General features: G+C 41.5%; 1 protein-coding gene across 1 annotated transcript in view; it reads left to right on the top strand.

Annotated features, from left to right (window-relative positions):
- Positions 15,793 to 16,533, top strand: part of ADAMTS20 (ADAM metallopeptidase with thrombospondin type 1 motif 20) — an 86,710-nt gene continuing 85,969 nt past the window's right edge. Inside the window, exons 1-2 of the mRNA XM_021384899.1 lie at positions 15,793 to 15,971; positions 16,138 to 16,363. Coding sequence (XP_021240574.1) covers positions 15,793 to 15,971; positions 16,138 to 16,363 — 405 coding nt within the window. The remainder of the gene's footprint in view (positions 15,972 to 16,137; positions 16,364 to 16,533) is intronic.

Raw genomic sequence — 16,533 nt, 5'->3', positions numbered from 1 at the left:
AGCACATTGCATTTAAAGTGTAAGACTTTAGACTGAGAGTTTAAAATGTGAGGTCCTCATATCTGGACGTATTTCATGACACTGCTGCAGATCTCTTAAGTGTAGCTAGCAAGTCATTGAAATCATGCTGTGTTGCAGTGTTCTGGTCTCTGAAATGAGGACAATGACAACTGTTTATCAGGAAGGTCGTGATGATAAATATTCCACTGAAGCATTTTGAAAGCTCTTGATGGAAGTCACTATAAAAATATACACTACTATTAATTACTGTTGTAACCAGGCAATTTTACAGGATGCCTCAGATACAGTACAGTTAACACTTTATGTCTTAAGTCTTCATTCACATTGGTTTTTCTTGATTACCTTAGGCTGCAGACTTAGATATCTACCTTACACCAGGATTCTGAAGGAAATCCATCCAGCTATTAACAGAATATTTTAAGAAGTGATTTCTTCAGCTGATAAATAAATTGAGCTGTAGTAGTTGGCACTTGGCTTCTAATATGCTTTTGTGTCAATGGCCACAATGCACTGCTGCTTTGTTAAAAACAGTTTGCAATCCAAATTCAGTTATCTGCTTCATAAAGAAGTGTATTCTCCCTAACTAAGGGGATGGAAAACATAACACACACACACACACATATTTGAATAACTAAAAATACGCTGGCAATTCTGATGGGAATATATGAAAATGTTAAGGGTAATTGAAATACATAATATACAAATAAGAAAACTACACCTTTTTTACAGTGGATTCCAAAGTACAGCTGTTGTGAGAGCCAGTAGTCCTAAATCTTCATCCCCTGGCTGCTTTGCACTGCCTCTCCATAGAGCGCATATCCCTCGGGAATTTCTTCATGGGGTATGTGTCTTAGCATAACGACAGTCGTGCTCCAGCTTTCTGAAAGTGGAAAGGAAGAGGCTAGAGCAGGGCTATGCATCCTTGAATGATGTTTTTTGCAGGCACTGACAACTTTACCTAATGCACAAGAGTTCTGAGTCTGGTACTGGTTGCAGCAGGGCCCAAGCGTTCCCCCACACAGACCTGAGTTGTGCAGCTTGAAGAGGAGCACACCATCATTCTGGCTCTCAGACCCTTGCCGCTCCTCCTAGGTAGCTTAGCTGCACCACAGTCTTGTTTCCATAAACAGTTGTCTAGAAATGTAGTGAGGATAATGCTCTCTGTGGATGCAGTCAATTACATTATGAAGAATTGTATTTCTGTGCCATCCCACCTATAGTTTTTCTCCACAGAAGTCTAGAACAAGTCAGTTTATCCAGCTCAAGTCTGAGCAAACATGCTGAACAATATTCTCTGTTCTTGCTCCTGCTCAGATTTAATTTCTTTTTTTGTTAATCAAAGACATGATGAAAAATATTCTTCGTTCTTGCTCCTGATCAGATTTACTTTCTTTTTTTGTTAATCAAAGATATCTATGCTAACTTTATTGTAAATGAGATCAGAATGAGATGCAAGAACTCAGTTTTTGTTTTACTACAGAGCAATGTATTATGCTTACTGCTCAGATATTGCTGAATGTGGCTGCTGTAAGCCCAATGAGATTTACATACTGACAGGTGGGATCTGGGCCACAAATGCTAAAACCAAATTTGGGCAGAAGCCTAACTCCCTGTTGTAGAGACAAGGATAAATATACACCCTTAGCTTCTTTATTTTAAGGTCTGCATGTTTTTAAATAAGGCTATTTTTACCATGTATAACTCTTTATATATACACAGTACATGCAGTTTTTGTTTGCTTGTATTCAGAAGTTGTTTTCACATTAACAATGAATGTTTCTCATTGGCGTGGTTCTTCGTTCATACATCCCACCTCTGCTCTGCTGCCTTGGCAGATTACCTTGAGGAACCTCATCCTTAGCAGATGAAAATCAGTCAGCAGTCAGACTGAGTGCTGACACTGATGTAACACAGCTTCACAGTGTCTTGTTCTTGACAGATTGCATCAGCCTCTTGCTCAGATTTTTGCTCAGGCAAATCTTACTGTTGTGGCCTCTTGTAAGGGAGGAAGAGCTACCACATGTTTAACAAAACCATGCAGAGAGTTATGTCATTTTTTTCACATAGTCCTCACTGGTATAAAAGTTCAAATTTTGAAACACTTATGTGCATTCTATGATTGCCTGGAATTAAGATCATAGAGGACAAATCTTACTGGATCCTATTTTCACTGTTCATAACTTTACTAGACATTGGGTTGATTATATTTGGGGGAAAAAATCAGGTAAGGCATTGTAGCTATCTCCTATTACTATATTACATGAAAAGTAAGCAGTGTTGTACTTGCTGAAAAATTGTCATTTACCTAAAAAAAATGTTTCTTGGTGCAGTCATGGTATGTATGATAGTGTATTGGCCTTTAGAGTCTCACAGGTTTCGGCAAAATATTAACTGTGCTGATCATATTGCATATAGACCATCCTCAATTTCCTGAACAAGCCGAACATTAGATGAGACATTCTGGCACTTGGTTTGTTACAGTGAAAATAATAAGCTTCTCCTTTTTAACCAGGTAACTTTTTAATCAGAAAAAAATCAGATCTGCTGAGAGCCACCAGTATGAGCCAAAATGTCTCTGAGGAATTCAGCAAGACCTGGACAGACCAGAGAGCTTGGCAAGGAGGAACCTAATGAGGTTTAACAAGAGTAAGTGCAGAGTCTTGCACCTGGGGAGGTATAACTGCATGCAACAGTACAGGTTAGGGGATGACCTGCTAGAATGAAGCTCTGTGGAGAAGGACCTGGATGTTCTGGTGGACAACAGGCTGCCCATGAGCCAGCAGTGTGCCCTTGTGGCCAAGAAGGCCAGTGGTATCCTGAGATGCATTAAAAAGAGCATGACCAGCAGGTTGACAGAGTCGATCCTCCCCCTCTACTCTGCCATGGTGAAGCCAAGTCTGGAGTTCTGTGTCAAGTCCTGGGTTCCCCGGTTCAAAAAAGACAGAGACCTCCTAGTGGGAGTCCAGCAGAGGCTCATAAACATGATAAAGGACCTGGAGCATCTCCCTTAAGAAGAAAGGCTGAGTAACCTGGGCCTGTTCAGCCTGGGGAAAAGAAGACTGATGGGGAATCTGATTAACATTTGTAAATAGCTAAAGGGAGGTGGGAGGCAAATGGATGAGACCAGGTTCTTTTCAGTGGTGTGTAGTGATAGGACAAGGAACAGTGGCCTAAAACTTGATTATAGAAAGTTTCATACAAACATATAGAAGAACTTGTTTATGGTAAGGGTGATGGAGCACTGGAACAGATTGCCCAGAGAGGTTGCGGAGTCTCCTTCTATGGAGATATTCAAGACCTGTCTGGACATCTACCTATGTGACCTATTGCAGGGAACCTGCTTTAACAGGGTGTTGGACTTGATGACCTCTTGAGGTTCCTTCCAGCCCCTGCAGTTCTATAATTCTGTAATTCTGTTCTCACAGTGCAGATGCTTCCCTGGTCCTGCTCCTCTTCCCACGGCAAAGTGAAAACGGCAATGGAGCAGCTCCCTAATGGCAGCATGATTCCCTGTCCCCCACCTGCAGCACCTGATGCAGAAATCCTGGCCCCCTGCAGCTCTTTCTCTGACTCTCCAGTGAAATTCACTTCTTCTCCTTTTCTCTCTTTCCCTTTCCTGAGACACAAATGAACTTTCTCCTTACTTCAGTTTTCAGGGAGCAAAATTCAATTTTGCTTCTCATGCTGAGAAGCTTTGAGCTGACTTTGACTTCACTGCAGGAAAATCAGGAAAATAAAGCAAGCAAGAAGATCAGAATAAAGCACATTCTACTCGTTAAATACTTAGTAACACTTAAAAAAGCAGGATACTTACAACGAATTTTGTTGTACATCTGTCTTGAGGTATTTTAACACTACTTCATGTTCATGAAAACTATATTATATTTAGTGGTCATAAGTAAACAAGAAAACAGGTTGTGTAATTTCATATTTCCAGAAGTGCTGCAAGCAATGCTGTGTATTAGATAACCTTTATTGTCAATCAAAATGACTACAAATAGCTCTTTCTAAAGAAAAGGTGTTCTTTAATAATCAACTATGCAGTGGGTTTCCTTGAAGCAGCTTTGGAAGCATATTTTAAGCAAGTGTAAAGTCATATTCTGGCATTTCGTCAGAACACTTTATTTCTTCTTGACAACATTTTATTTCACAGAAGTGTAAAAGAGTGACAGGTTATTGTGTATGTAATCATGGTTAATTTTTAACTTCAAAAACTACTCTGTGATCTTAAAAGCTTTTAATTTGTTCATAGGCACAGGTTTGTACAAGCCCTTTGCAACATCTGTGTGCTGTTTTAACAATTAGGTATAGTGGTAACTTGCTCTCAGTCCAAAATAGTTTAATTAGATTTGAAGAGTGGGTTAAGCTCTTACATGACTTTGACATGTATGAATGCCATCACAGATGTTCACACTTTGAACCTGGTACTGAAAAGTGCAATGACTTTCATGGAAAAATGCTGCATCCCCAAATCCTTCACAACTGGTGGGCTTCACAATCTTCTGCTGAAGGCATGGGCAGTGCTTGGTTGGACTGCACTCAGGTGGAATAAGTATCTGGGAACCCTGAAGTCTGTGGCAAATCTCACATTCACTGGGGAACATAGGGATTTCCAGTGACCATGCTCAAATATATAGCTGATTTTTCAGAGGCATTATGGCCCAACAAAATAGCAAACATAACTATTTATATCTAGGTTCCAAATTCAAATTCTCCGTAATAATAATAATAATAACCACATGCATCATTACAAGTTAGGGGATGACCTGCAGGAGAGGGGCTCTGTGAAGGACCTGGATGTTCTGCTGGACAGCAGGTTGACCACAAGCCAGCAGTGTGCCCTTGTGGCCAAGAAGCAGAAATGACCCCGTAAACCTTTCCTGTGTGCAGCTTGATTTGGCCCACTATCCAAAACCCAGAGCAAGCAGTGAGGTTTACAGTAACACCTATTTATAGCTCCTGCCTGCCTCAGGAAGCATGAGTGGGGCTGAAATGGGGCACGTCTGCCTTGTCAGGTAACCTGGAGCCCTCAGAGAAGTCAAGAAGTGAGCACTATGGGGACACAGAGGTGGGCCAACGGCAGATTTGAACTGCAGGTCAGATTTTGACACAGTCAAAGCTAGAGCAATCAAGGTAATTTCCCTTCCATCACTAAAAAAAGCAGCTAGATAGAAGCAAGAAGCTTTTCAACATTCAGAAATACTGAGTTGTTTTCTCTGTGTCTCTATTTTATATGATGTACCATTCTTTAGGTATTAATGGTTTTAAAATTAAAGACAAAACAAAAACAAAAACAGAAAGAAACAGTACAGCAATGAGGAAGGAAAATCATAGAATCACAGAATCACAGAATGTCTTGGATTGGAAAGGACCTCAAAGCCCACCCAGTTCCAACCCCCTGCTGTGGGCAAGGTTGCCACCTGTTAGATCAGGCTGCCCAGGGCCCCAGAATACATTTATTCACATCAGATGAAGACCATGTAGTAAATGTTTCTACCAGAGGATGCTGTAAGAAGCCTGTTGTCATTGCTGGATGTGTCCCACAGAGCCTGAGGAAAATGCAAGGCATTCCCGAATGGCACTGTGAGCCATAGTCCTTAAGCATCACCTACAAAAGGCTCCATTGAACAGCAGAGCCCTTCTGATTGGATCCCAAAGCTGCTGCTCACTCCCACGCTGTTTAGCTGACCCTGCAGTTTCACAGCTTTGGTGCTCTTCTGTGAGGAGTGTTCTGCACAGAACTGGCTCCGGTTGCAACCTCTCAGTTTCTCAGCACAGGAGATTGTCCTCTCTGTTCCTGGGCCCACAGCAGAACATGTGAGGAGAGAACAGACTGACCGTGCTTGGGCCTGGTGTGACTGCCTGGCATTGAATAAGCTCTGCTCACAGTGAGTTTTCCGAATGCCAGGGGGAGATTTTCACTGCAGAAATACATTCACTTCATGTATTCACTTACATGAGGGACATATCTCCTTGACTCTGCACAAACATTGTCACCACCAGAAGCTCACCTTCCGAAACATTTGCCAGCAGCAAACCAAACCAGCTCCAAATAACAAGAAAGCACAGACATCTCTCAGTTACCTGCAAGTTTGGAAGGAAATGCTTGAAGCACTTTGCCTGTTCCACTTCCCAGTGAAGGCAAGGCAAGCAACCTATGGCTGTGCTTGGACTCTCACCCTCCTGCCCACAATGTGAAGGGCCAGTGGCTCTGTGCCTCTTGTCACCTCCCCCTAGTGACACTCCACCCCACTCAGCTTTCTGCCAGGTCACTGGGGCAAACGCTGAGAGGTGATCCTCCCTCTCATCTCCTGCCAGGCACCTTCCTTGGCCAGGACCCCAGCTGGGTATGTGACATTTGCTCCATTCTTACTTTCAGCTTTTCTCATAAGAGGATGCTATTTCTAATTCTCTTACTTTGAGATATTTTCTTTGCATTTGAAGCTTTCTGCGGCTGCCTCCGTTTTTATGACACCCACTCATGTGACCACTGTATAAACTAAAGCCCATGGAGCATTTAGCACAATAATTCTACCTAGCAGATATAGTTTAAAAAAAGAAATCTAAAAAAATTTAGTTTCTTTTTCATAAGGTTTTGAGTTTTAGCTTATATTTTGGTGCATTGCACAAATATAAAAAGCTTAGATGTCAAAAAGTGGATATATTGCCTGTGGTGAACTTGCATAGAGAAGAGACTTCATAACAGAACATGCAAAACTATGGGGAGTAATTTGAGCAAAGCTGAATACTATACCAATACAACTGTCTTCTGGAGGTTTATTGCTAGACATAAGAGGCCTACCTAACATATTCAGACCTAGTACATCAAGCAAGGGATCTGTTTCCCTGTAGGCTTTTATCTGTGGTTATGGAGATCAAGTTCTAGATATTTTATTGCTTATTTCAAAGGAGCAAACTGAGCCAGGAAGATTTCTGGACGTCCAGCTGTCTGCTACATTTGGCCATTGCATTTTCACCTTCAAGAAAGAGTAAGAAGGTCTCAAGTATTTATACTTAAGTGTCTCCCTGCAAGGTATTACATCTGCCTCTAAATTGTAATGAACCAATATCAGACAAATCTGTCTGAATTCAATAGGCATGTGCAGTGCAATGCACAGAACAGTTTGGGCTTGGGTATTCTCTGCAAGCAGAAGCAGATGATTACTTTCCAACAAGGCATAAGATGGAGTAATAATACTAGTATTGTGTAAGCAACACAATTTAGTTCTACTTCCAGATATGTTATGTGCTTGCCATATTTCTGAGTAAGTCTCTTACTGTGCTGCAGTATTATATAATGCATTACTGTGGGCACACAAGAGCATATTGTTGGGACATTCACTCATGCAAGCAGTATGTGTCACAGCCGGCTGCTGAAATCCATACAAGTTTCCATCTACTATCAGAAGTCATCTTTTAGCCAATAGAGTATGTAATTCTCCCACTATGCTTTTGAGGTAATTGGGTGTAAAATGTTTCAGAACTGAAAGGACTGTGTTTAATGTCCATGAGTAATGAGTGTAAAGAAATATTTATCTCTTAACATAGTGTATGGCCTCGATCCAACTGTGAGAACAACGCATGTATAAGTGTGTATCTTTGTTTTAAAAAAAGTACATTTAGCAGCAAAGTTGTCTAGAAACAGAAATGTAAGGGAACTTCATTACTGAAAACAAAGCTGCGTTTCTTAGAAAATGAAGTATGCATGCATTTTTCTGATGCACTTCCAAAACCTGTTTCTCTGTGAGAATATGTACTGAATGTGAGCCTGGTAAATGAACTGCAAGGAAGTTTGGAGAAAAAAACGCTAAACTCTATAAATGAAAATATTGTTTAGAAAAGGGGAATAACATGTCACATGACATTACTTCATCAAAGAAACATGACTGCATATTTTACAGTAACATTTTCTCAATGATGGTCTGGAGTGCAATACATGTAGGAAGAGGAGAGGAGCCAGGGTAGTCACTGGTGGCCATTGTGGAGCAGAGAAATTTGCAGGGACCAGCTCCTACCCGGGGAGCAAAAGAGACAGAAGGATCAGGTAACAGAGACTTCACAATACCTTTACATTCATTTTCAAGAGAAAATTATAGACTGAATATTAAAAATAAACCCCCCAGCAAACAAAAAATTCTTAAATATATAGTGACTTTATTAAGACAGTTCCCACACTTCTTACATCCTTTTGAGTTACCATATGTGGTTAAAATACTTGTGAAATGAATCACTAAAATACACATTAAGGAGGAACAGCATTTTTCTCTATTAGTTGTTAATCTTCCTGATGAGTTTGATTTGCTTTTCATTAGAAGCCTGAGTGATGCCACCACCTGCTGACTTGGGATCACTATTTCAGATAAGGCACTATTTCCTTCTACCACCTGCTCTACCGACTAGAGCTGGAATTCAGCTGATGTTTTTAAATACCAGTGTCAAGACTGTAGCTGTTTCTGTGACTTGTATTTTAAGCTAGGTGTTTCCCAAGGAGTGTTCTGTTAATTTGAGCTAGTTCAAAATGCAGCAATGAGTAAAAACAAAACAGAATCTGATGGCTCAAACATCCAGAATGATGCTTTCCTATCTCTTAATTTACTTTGGTTCCCTAAGAAATCCAAGTATTGAGTTCAATTTGCATCTTCTACTGTTTTTTAACTCCCTTGGTACTTGTTCTGCACTGGGTTAATTGGCTACAAGATGCCAATACACAGAGGAGGGCACATTATCTATAACAAAATCTCATTTTGTATAAACTAGGATATAGACTGTCCATATATTCTAGAAATAGAAGTAGAATAGCCGTTCAGAAATTACCACGGCTACTCTTTTTGCCTGAATAGTTTCACAAGAATGCAAGCGTGAAATGACCGTGTGCAATTCCTCCACATGAGCAACAATTTGATGTGTCCAGTCTTAAAGAGTGACTGATCTCCAGGTAACTCACTATTGAAACATAGATGTAATTTTTCATTCACGAGGAAGTTTGAATTTCAGCAAAGTAATTTTCTCTGTAAATGGGCTGCATGCCTTTAGGTAATTCTGTGAGTTGCAGCATTATACGATGCACATATCTATATGCCAGCATATCTCTCTAGCTGCTTTTAAGAAAAATGAAATAAAATTTGAAATTCCTTTCTTTTTAACATAAACTAGAAGTGGAAAATGTGCTGTTTTACTACAAAATGCAATGCATGTTTTAGATGCACATATATGGCGCACGCTTTAGTTAGAGATGATGAGAACATGAGGTAGCAGTAAAGATCCTGGCTGATCTCTCTAGGCTAAAATGAGCTTTCAAGGCTAACTAGCACTGACCAAAGTTTCAAAAGCATCTAACAGATTTCATGAATTTTCAAGATTAAGCAGCACTCTTCTTTGGCAAAGGCGCAGCATAACAGTTTTGTTTCTGTAGGCAGTCAAATCCATTATAAGGAATGGTCTCATACTTCTATTATCTATTGAATAAAACTGCTCATTATTGCCTGCAAGTGTAATGAAAGAGCTTATCACTATGCGTGTGTGGGAGATTAATGTTAAAATCACAGTGGAACTACTTAGGGTTTCTCATTCTTTAGTAACAAATGAGTTATTGAGTACAGAAGCTTAATATATCTTTGGTTTTTGAAATGAAAAATTTCAAAAGAAGAGGGAACGGGTCTCAGGAGGGAAAAAAAGAGGGAATGAAAGTGTCTTATTGCTAGATGGCTCAAAATCAAAGTTACCTACAACTGGCCCAAATACTGTCCATTTTGTGGCTCTTCAAGTTCTTAAACCAAATGATCTGGTGATTCTGCTGCAGGACTTAGCAAATAGAACTTACATCACAAAACCATTGTTTGGCAGGAAAGTCAGGGATGTCTACAAGTTACTGCATTTTGCTAGTCAGTAACATTGAAGTTTGAGTCCTACTTACAGAGAGCACAAACGCCCTCTGAACAATGATTTTAACGAAATGCCATGGATTTGTACCTCTCACTTGTTGGAAGTGACTTTATGCGCCTTATATAAAGATGAACAGTAGCATCTCAGTTTTTGAAGCACTGAGAGAAGTATCCTTGTACTTCTATACCAAAATCTCACAATTTATACACTTTGTACCCTTTGTGACCTATCCATTTTGCAGTCCTTGTCAGATCTGTTCACAAATGTAACCTTAAAGGAAAATATTTCAGGTCCAGCATGGCACTGTACAAAGGTATTAACTTTTTGTTCAGGGTCTGAACCAAATATTTGCTTCAACTCCTTTGTTGAGCCCTAATATTATTCTTTTTCCTGACATTTTTGACCAGAAAATCTAAAAGAGAAAACTGGAAAAGCTTTTACTAAGATGCCGTATCTTTCAAGATGCCCAGGTAAAGCAGACTGCTCCAGCTATAAGGAAAAGTTCTACCCAGTAATCCCAGGCCTAGAGACCTCAACAAGAATGATGCAGGATCCTGGAGTTCAATTTCTGTTGCTGCCATAAGTTATGAAACCATGCAACAGAAAGCCGATCTAACTGCTATACTGTAACAGATTTTCCACTAGGGAAATGGAATGTGGAAAATATATAGTGGAACATCATCAAGAAAATGAGTTACAAGCATGCCTAGCTTACTTTACCGCGTAGCTAATGGAAACACAAGATCAAATCTCCGTTGGAAAAAATAGGATTAAAGCTTTATTTTCCCTTGGATGAATTTTGTAACTCATGGTTGAGAGCAGAAAGGTCTCTTCCTTCATTTGTTTTGCAAATCTGAAATTAATTCGGCTAAAATCACCTAGTGAATTTGAATTTGCTTATCAAAACAAAAAATGTCACTGTAATTCCCTTGAAGATTCAACCCTTGAGTCCAGTTAGGGCATCACTGCTTTATGCAATCTGGAGACTGGGAGGTAATTCTTCAGGTTTAACAAAGCCAGGGATAAAGCACTGCTGAAACTTACAGAATAATGGATTCCAATACAGGTTGAAATTATAACTGTAAATAATTTTGTTAAGTTACTTAGAAGTATACATGCTGAAGTAAAAAAAAAAAAGAATTATTAAAGTCATACGATTTTTCTATCAAAGAAAAAGACACTTCACAAAAGGAGTTCAGGGTTCCTTTACCCATAACTCAGCTCTGAATGTTGAGTGAGTACAGGCCTGGTACAATCAGCTTAGTTCCTCACATACAGCTGCTTGTTGCTTTGCCACTGGAGCACACATTCATTTTTTGTCCAGGTAGTCAGTTTGGTATTTTTCTTGTGAAACTCCAAGTGGAAAAAGCAGTGTATGAGGAAAGGTTAAAAAATCATGTATCTGAATGAACAGAATTGAGATGGTAGCTGCTGTTGTGCTGATTCAGTGACTATCACGCGGCAGAGAGATGACAACTGTTTCTAGAAGTTTCTTGCAAGACATGAAGCTGTTAATGCTATACAAAATTTCACTGTCTCTTTGTTGTCAGCAATCACAAGTTAGATATTCTAATACAATAGCAGTAAATGAATGGTTGTCCGGAGACATACTACATAGTTCCATCGGTTTGGGATGTTCCTGCATTCACACAATATAATGTCAGAAAAGCAGAACAGTGAAACTGATGTAGAAGAATCTCACAACTCTGAGTCACAACACAGTGATATGAGGCTGCCTCATGCTGCTGTGGTATCTCTAGTGGTGTGCTCTAACTAATCCTTTTATCACTCTGCACAACCACATGAGCACAGCGAATCCAGATCAGATGCGTCTAGGTCCTTCTCTGTGCAGTTCACTCATATGGACATATACTTTAATAAAAACCTCTTGCTTTGGGGTATCTAATTCCTCTAAAGCTAACATTTCTAAGATGCAGAGGATAACATGGGCTAAACACAGGTTTAAGTTAACGTGATTAGGAACCACTTCGCGTGCTATTTTATGGCTGGTTTTTGTGTCTTGCAATATTAAATTTACATTCTCTTCTGGAGTAATTTTAGGGTATTGCCCAGAGTGGGACTCTGGAAAAGGCTGAGTAGCTAGGAGAATGCAATGTGAGACAAATAATCCCCAGCATAACTAACAGTGTTGGTACGAGAGATGAATTGGGCCCTATGTCTTCTTACTGTAGGAATACTTTCTCTTGAGCCAAAGTAACAGCTGCAGTGTTCTTATGACTTGAAAAAAGAAAAGCTTGCATTGTTGGCAGAAGGAGTACACATGCCTTTATTTTCAGAGGACAGCGATTCTTATTTTTCTGAATGATTTGTGGGGGGTCACTTGTGAATCTCAGGTTAGAGGGTTTTTTCTTATGCGCTCTATGAGTATGCAGTAACCTACACTTGTCTGCCCTGGAAAGCTGAAATTTTCCCCCCAGTACAACAGGTGCACTGTGCTGACAGAGCTCCAAGGCAGGGTGAAGTGCAGAACAGGATTCCTGCCCTCGGGTTAGCACAGAGCAGCCTGTCAGCTCCTGCCTGGGACACTGAGATCCAGAACTTCCACGGCAGTTGCACTACACTGGGTGCAATTCCTTGTAGCTGGCACACGCTTCTTCACTTTCCCTTCCAGTGGGTTTGTAATGATATCAAAGTGCCTGTCTTCGCCTGTGATACAGAGAAATTATTTGAATCAATTTTAAGTTTCTTAAATTAGTAGCTGCGACTGCCTGGCATTCATTTAATCATTTGCAATTAATACATTTTGCCAGTAAGTCACCACCTTTGCAATACTATTACAGTTTGAATGTGGACAGTCATATAAATGTATACATACTGTAGGAATAGCCCTCCCATCTTTTTCTGAAGAGCATTTGCACCAGCCTAAGAATGAAACAGGTTATTACATCAAATTGTTGAAACTATTTAGAACACTGTTCTAACCACTACAGATTTATAGCAGATTCTATACGCATTCATTGATTTCACTACCTTCAAATTCTGTGGGTTCACAGGCTCATCTACAGGGTCACTCTGAACAGCTCCCTGTTCCCCAGTGTCCTCAGCAAATGCACTGCACACTCAGTAATGTTCTCCTAGGCTGCCTAGGCAGTGGCTAGGCTTGTGGAAGGGACAGTCCCTCCAGTGAGGGAGAATAGGACACAGCCAGAGTGTCTTCCAGCTCACTTCTGTGCACCTCCAGGAGTATCCCTGCAGTTCTCACACCTTCACCCATCTTTATGCACTACTCTATGGCTCACAGAACTTGGCATCTTGTTCTCAAGACTAGAGAAGACCTAGTCTAAGGCTGTTTAGCCTCTATTCTACTTATGTTGGTGACAATATTTCATTGTGACCTCTATGTTGTCCTCCTGCGCCAAGGGTCCCATAGTGAGATGTCCTTGCCCATCCTTAGAACTGCAGACTGGGCATCCCTCTGGAAGGGAAGCTGAGAGCCAGGCCTAATGGCATGGGGTGTACCTAAGGAGGAGAAAACAGGGTGGAGGACGGGCTGAGCAGTGCTGGAATAACATGGGCTTTGAGCTATTTGCAGCATGCCCAGAGATCTTGCTAAGCTGAGTGCCAGGGCAAGGCCAGCTGCTCCAAGTAACACTGGCCTTGAGCAAGGGGGCTCAAGCCACTCCTGGTCTGGTGCCAGGGATCAGGTGGCTCCATGGTATATGTCCAATCACAGTCTACATGTAAGATATCAGGATAAGCATCAGTCAAGGTGATGCATAGGAAGTGACTGAGCAGGTTTGTGCAACAGGTTTTGTCTCCTCACAAGAAGTAAATAAGTACCCAAGGGATGGATTTGAATTGTACTCCACAAGAAAACTGCCAAGATACAATAATGAGGATGTAAAATGTATATACTTCATATACTCTTCATAAAGTTTGTTCATCAATCTTATTTTTGATAGTAACTTCTCTGACTTAAACGTGGCCTTTGCCTTACTAAAGGTTTTTATACTGCTATCTTCTTCCACTTTGTGATTTCCAGTCAAACCACTTACAAAAGACCACCTTAATAAAGTGGAGGCAAGAACAAGTGAAATGATTTAATGGCTAATCTGTGGTAGAATGTATTGGAGCTAAAGAACAAATTCATTAACTGCTGTGCATTTTTACACATCCCACACTTTTGTCTGGTAAGCCTTATCTACTGCACTGCGTGAAGTGTGCATTACAAATATTTGAATAATCATGACATAATTGCGGTTCAGTTTGCCCATGCAGTCCCACTGAAACCCTGAGAAAAGCAAGTGGTTTCAACGAGCACAGAATATCCTTGTATTTCATTCATTTGCAAACTAATTGGCACAACACACTTCATTCCAAACATATTGACTGAAAGAGATAAGTGAAAAGAATCAGCAGTGTAAATAGATGGATTTATTTCACTAATGTAGGAGGCATTTTAAAGGCAACTGTTCAACAGCAAGCTTTAATGTCAGCGCAGATTTAATTAAGTCAGAATACTTTACATTTCTGAGGGCTGTATTTGCAGATGTAAACCAGCACAGTCCCATAGCCTTAGCTGGAGCTTCCTCTGTCTGTAACTTCAAGCCTTGACAGAACTTGTCAAATAGTTCAGTTGATTCTCCTTTCTTCCTCTTCAATTTCTTTGTAGCTTTTCTCCTGATTTTCCCCCTCTATATCTCTGTTCTTTTAGTAGGTCTAATGATTCTGATCTTCCTCTCTATTTGGTCTCTAGACCTTTCTCCAGGATCCTTTCTAATTTGTTTACAAGAATCGTAGAATAATCAAGCCAGGGAAGGAGCCTCTGAATGTCACCTAGCCCAAGCTCCTGCTCAAAGCCAACTTCAAAATCAGCCTAGGCTGCCATGCTCCAATCCATCAGTTCTTTCTCTTTTGTGGACAGCAGATCCAATAGAGCTATCACCAATTATTCTAAAACCAATGCTACTTTTTCATCTCACTCTTGAATTATATATTTTTGCAATTGTTCCTTAAAAATGCTTCCATAATTCTCCAACTTTATTTCATCCACATGCCTGTCTCCATTACTATACGTCTTAATGTCATACCAAACATACTATTTCTATGCAATGTGAATTTTCTGATGGAATTATGTTCCTTCTTAATAAAAATATGCCCCTTCCTTTGATATACAGGGTTATATTTACTCATCACAAGACTCAAACCAATTCCATATGGACAGAGGTCAGGTTGAATGACCGCAGCTTATGCCCCAAAGCCATTCAGGTAATACAAATACTATACAAGTGGCTAAAAAACACTGTTTTTTCTCCTTTTCTCTGCACAGCTAATCCACATTGCAACTGCAAATCAATCTTTTGCATAACATCTGTAGAGCTTTCTCTTTTTGTTGAATATAGTGTTCAGTGGTTTCTGAAAGGGTTGATACAAAAAGGGTTTAGATTTGAATTCCGGACATGGTCTAAATCATCGGGCATTAGCAAAATGTGATGGCAGAATCTGGCTACTTTTCAATAATTACTTTTGGGATAGGAAAGGGGTGATCCTTCTGGATTTCCTGGAACCAGGGCAAACGCTCAGCTCTGTACTGTATCAACTGTATGACCATCAACTCTGACCACTGTAAAAACTTGAAGACTTTTGGTAATGCAATCAGGAAACTTTCTGGAGTTTGTATGACCAAATCTACTTTAAGAAGGGAAACCGCTAAAAAATCTTTGATTAAGCTGCTCAACACAATGCATCAAATGCTTTAGTTATTAAGCAGTTAATAAATAATAGCATTATTTACACAGTATATAACAGGGTATCATGAGTGTGTAATCAGCACAGATGAGCAGCACTCGTCTGAAGGGCTGTGAAGGGGTTTGGTAGGCACTGGTTTGTGCAGGCTCTGTGTGAGGAGAGCGGGGGGCACCCTGGGCTATGCATTCTGGAGTGGCCCTACTCAGCAGACTTCTAGAAGTCCTGAGGTGGGATTTGAGACGGCGCTGCTCCCGGAGCTGCTACGGCTATCACAAATTGCAGTCTGAGGGCATTGTAAGTGTCAGACTCCGCTTTGTGTGGAGGTCGTCTTCTCCAGCGCTGCGCCTGCGAGCATCACGGTACAGCTGACCTGAGATCAGGAGGGTGCCCGTGGGCAGAGCGGGAGGTGATGGGACAGTCCCTAGCTGCACGGAGCCCTTCTTGGGGTGAGTTTGGGACTGCCGGGCTTCCTGGCTCTCCTTAAAAAACAGCGCTTGTCTCAGGAGTCCGTTTCTCTCTCGTTAGTGACACCGTTCTCGGGCTCTCGGCCACTTCCACCGGAGACGCGGGGTGCCAGGCGGCCACCAGCTCGGAGCCCCCCCAGCCTCGGGGCGCCGGGCGCGGGCGGGCGCTGCGGGCGGAGGAGGCGCCGCGCTCCGCCATTGGGCAGCGCCTGCCCCGGGGGCGGGCCGGGCCCGGGGCCCGCTTTGAAGTGCGGGTCCAGGGATGGCCACCGCCTGAAGGCGGCTTGGCATCCTCCTCGTCTCCCCGCCGGCGGCTGCGGCAGGGGCGAGGGAGGCGGAGGGAGGGAGGAAGGGAAGGAGGAAGGGCCGCCCTCGCCCACCTCGGCGGCGGAGCTGGGAGTGGATGCGAGGGGCCGGGAGGAGAAGGGCTGCGGGCGCGGGGCGGCTTCCCGCCTCG

The sequence above is a fragment of the Numida meleagris genome, chromosome 1 (assembly GCF_002078875.1).
Source record: "Numida meleagris isolate 19003 breed g44 Domestic line chromosome 1, NumMel1.0, whole genome shotgun sequence".
Taxonomy (NCBI): domain Eukaryota; kingdom Metazoa; phylum Chordata; class Aves; order Galliformes; family Numididae; genus Numida; species Numida meleagris.
Note: the sequence above shows the minus strand (reverse complement) of the source record. Positions and strands in the feature narration are given on the sequence as shown.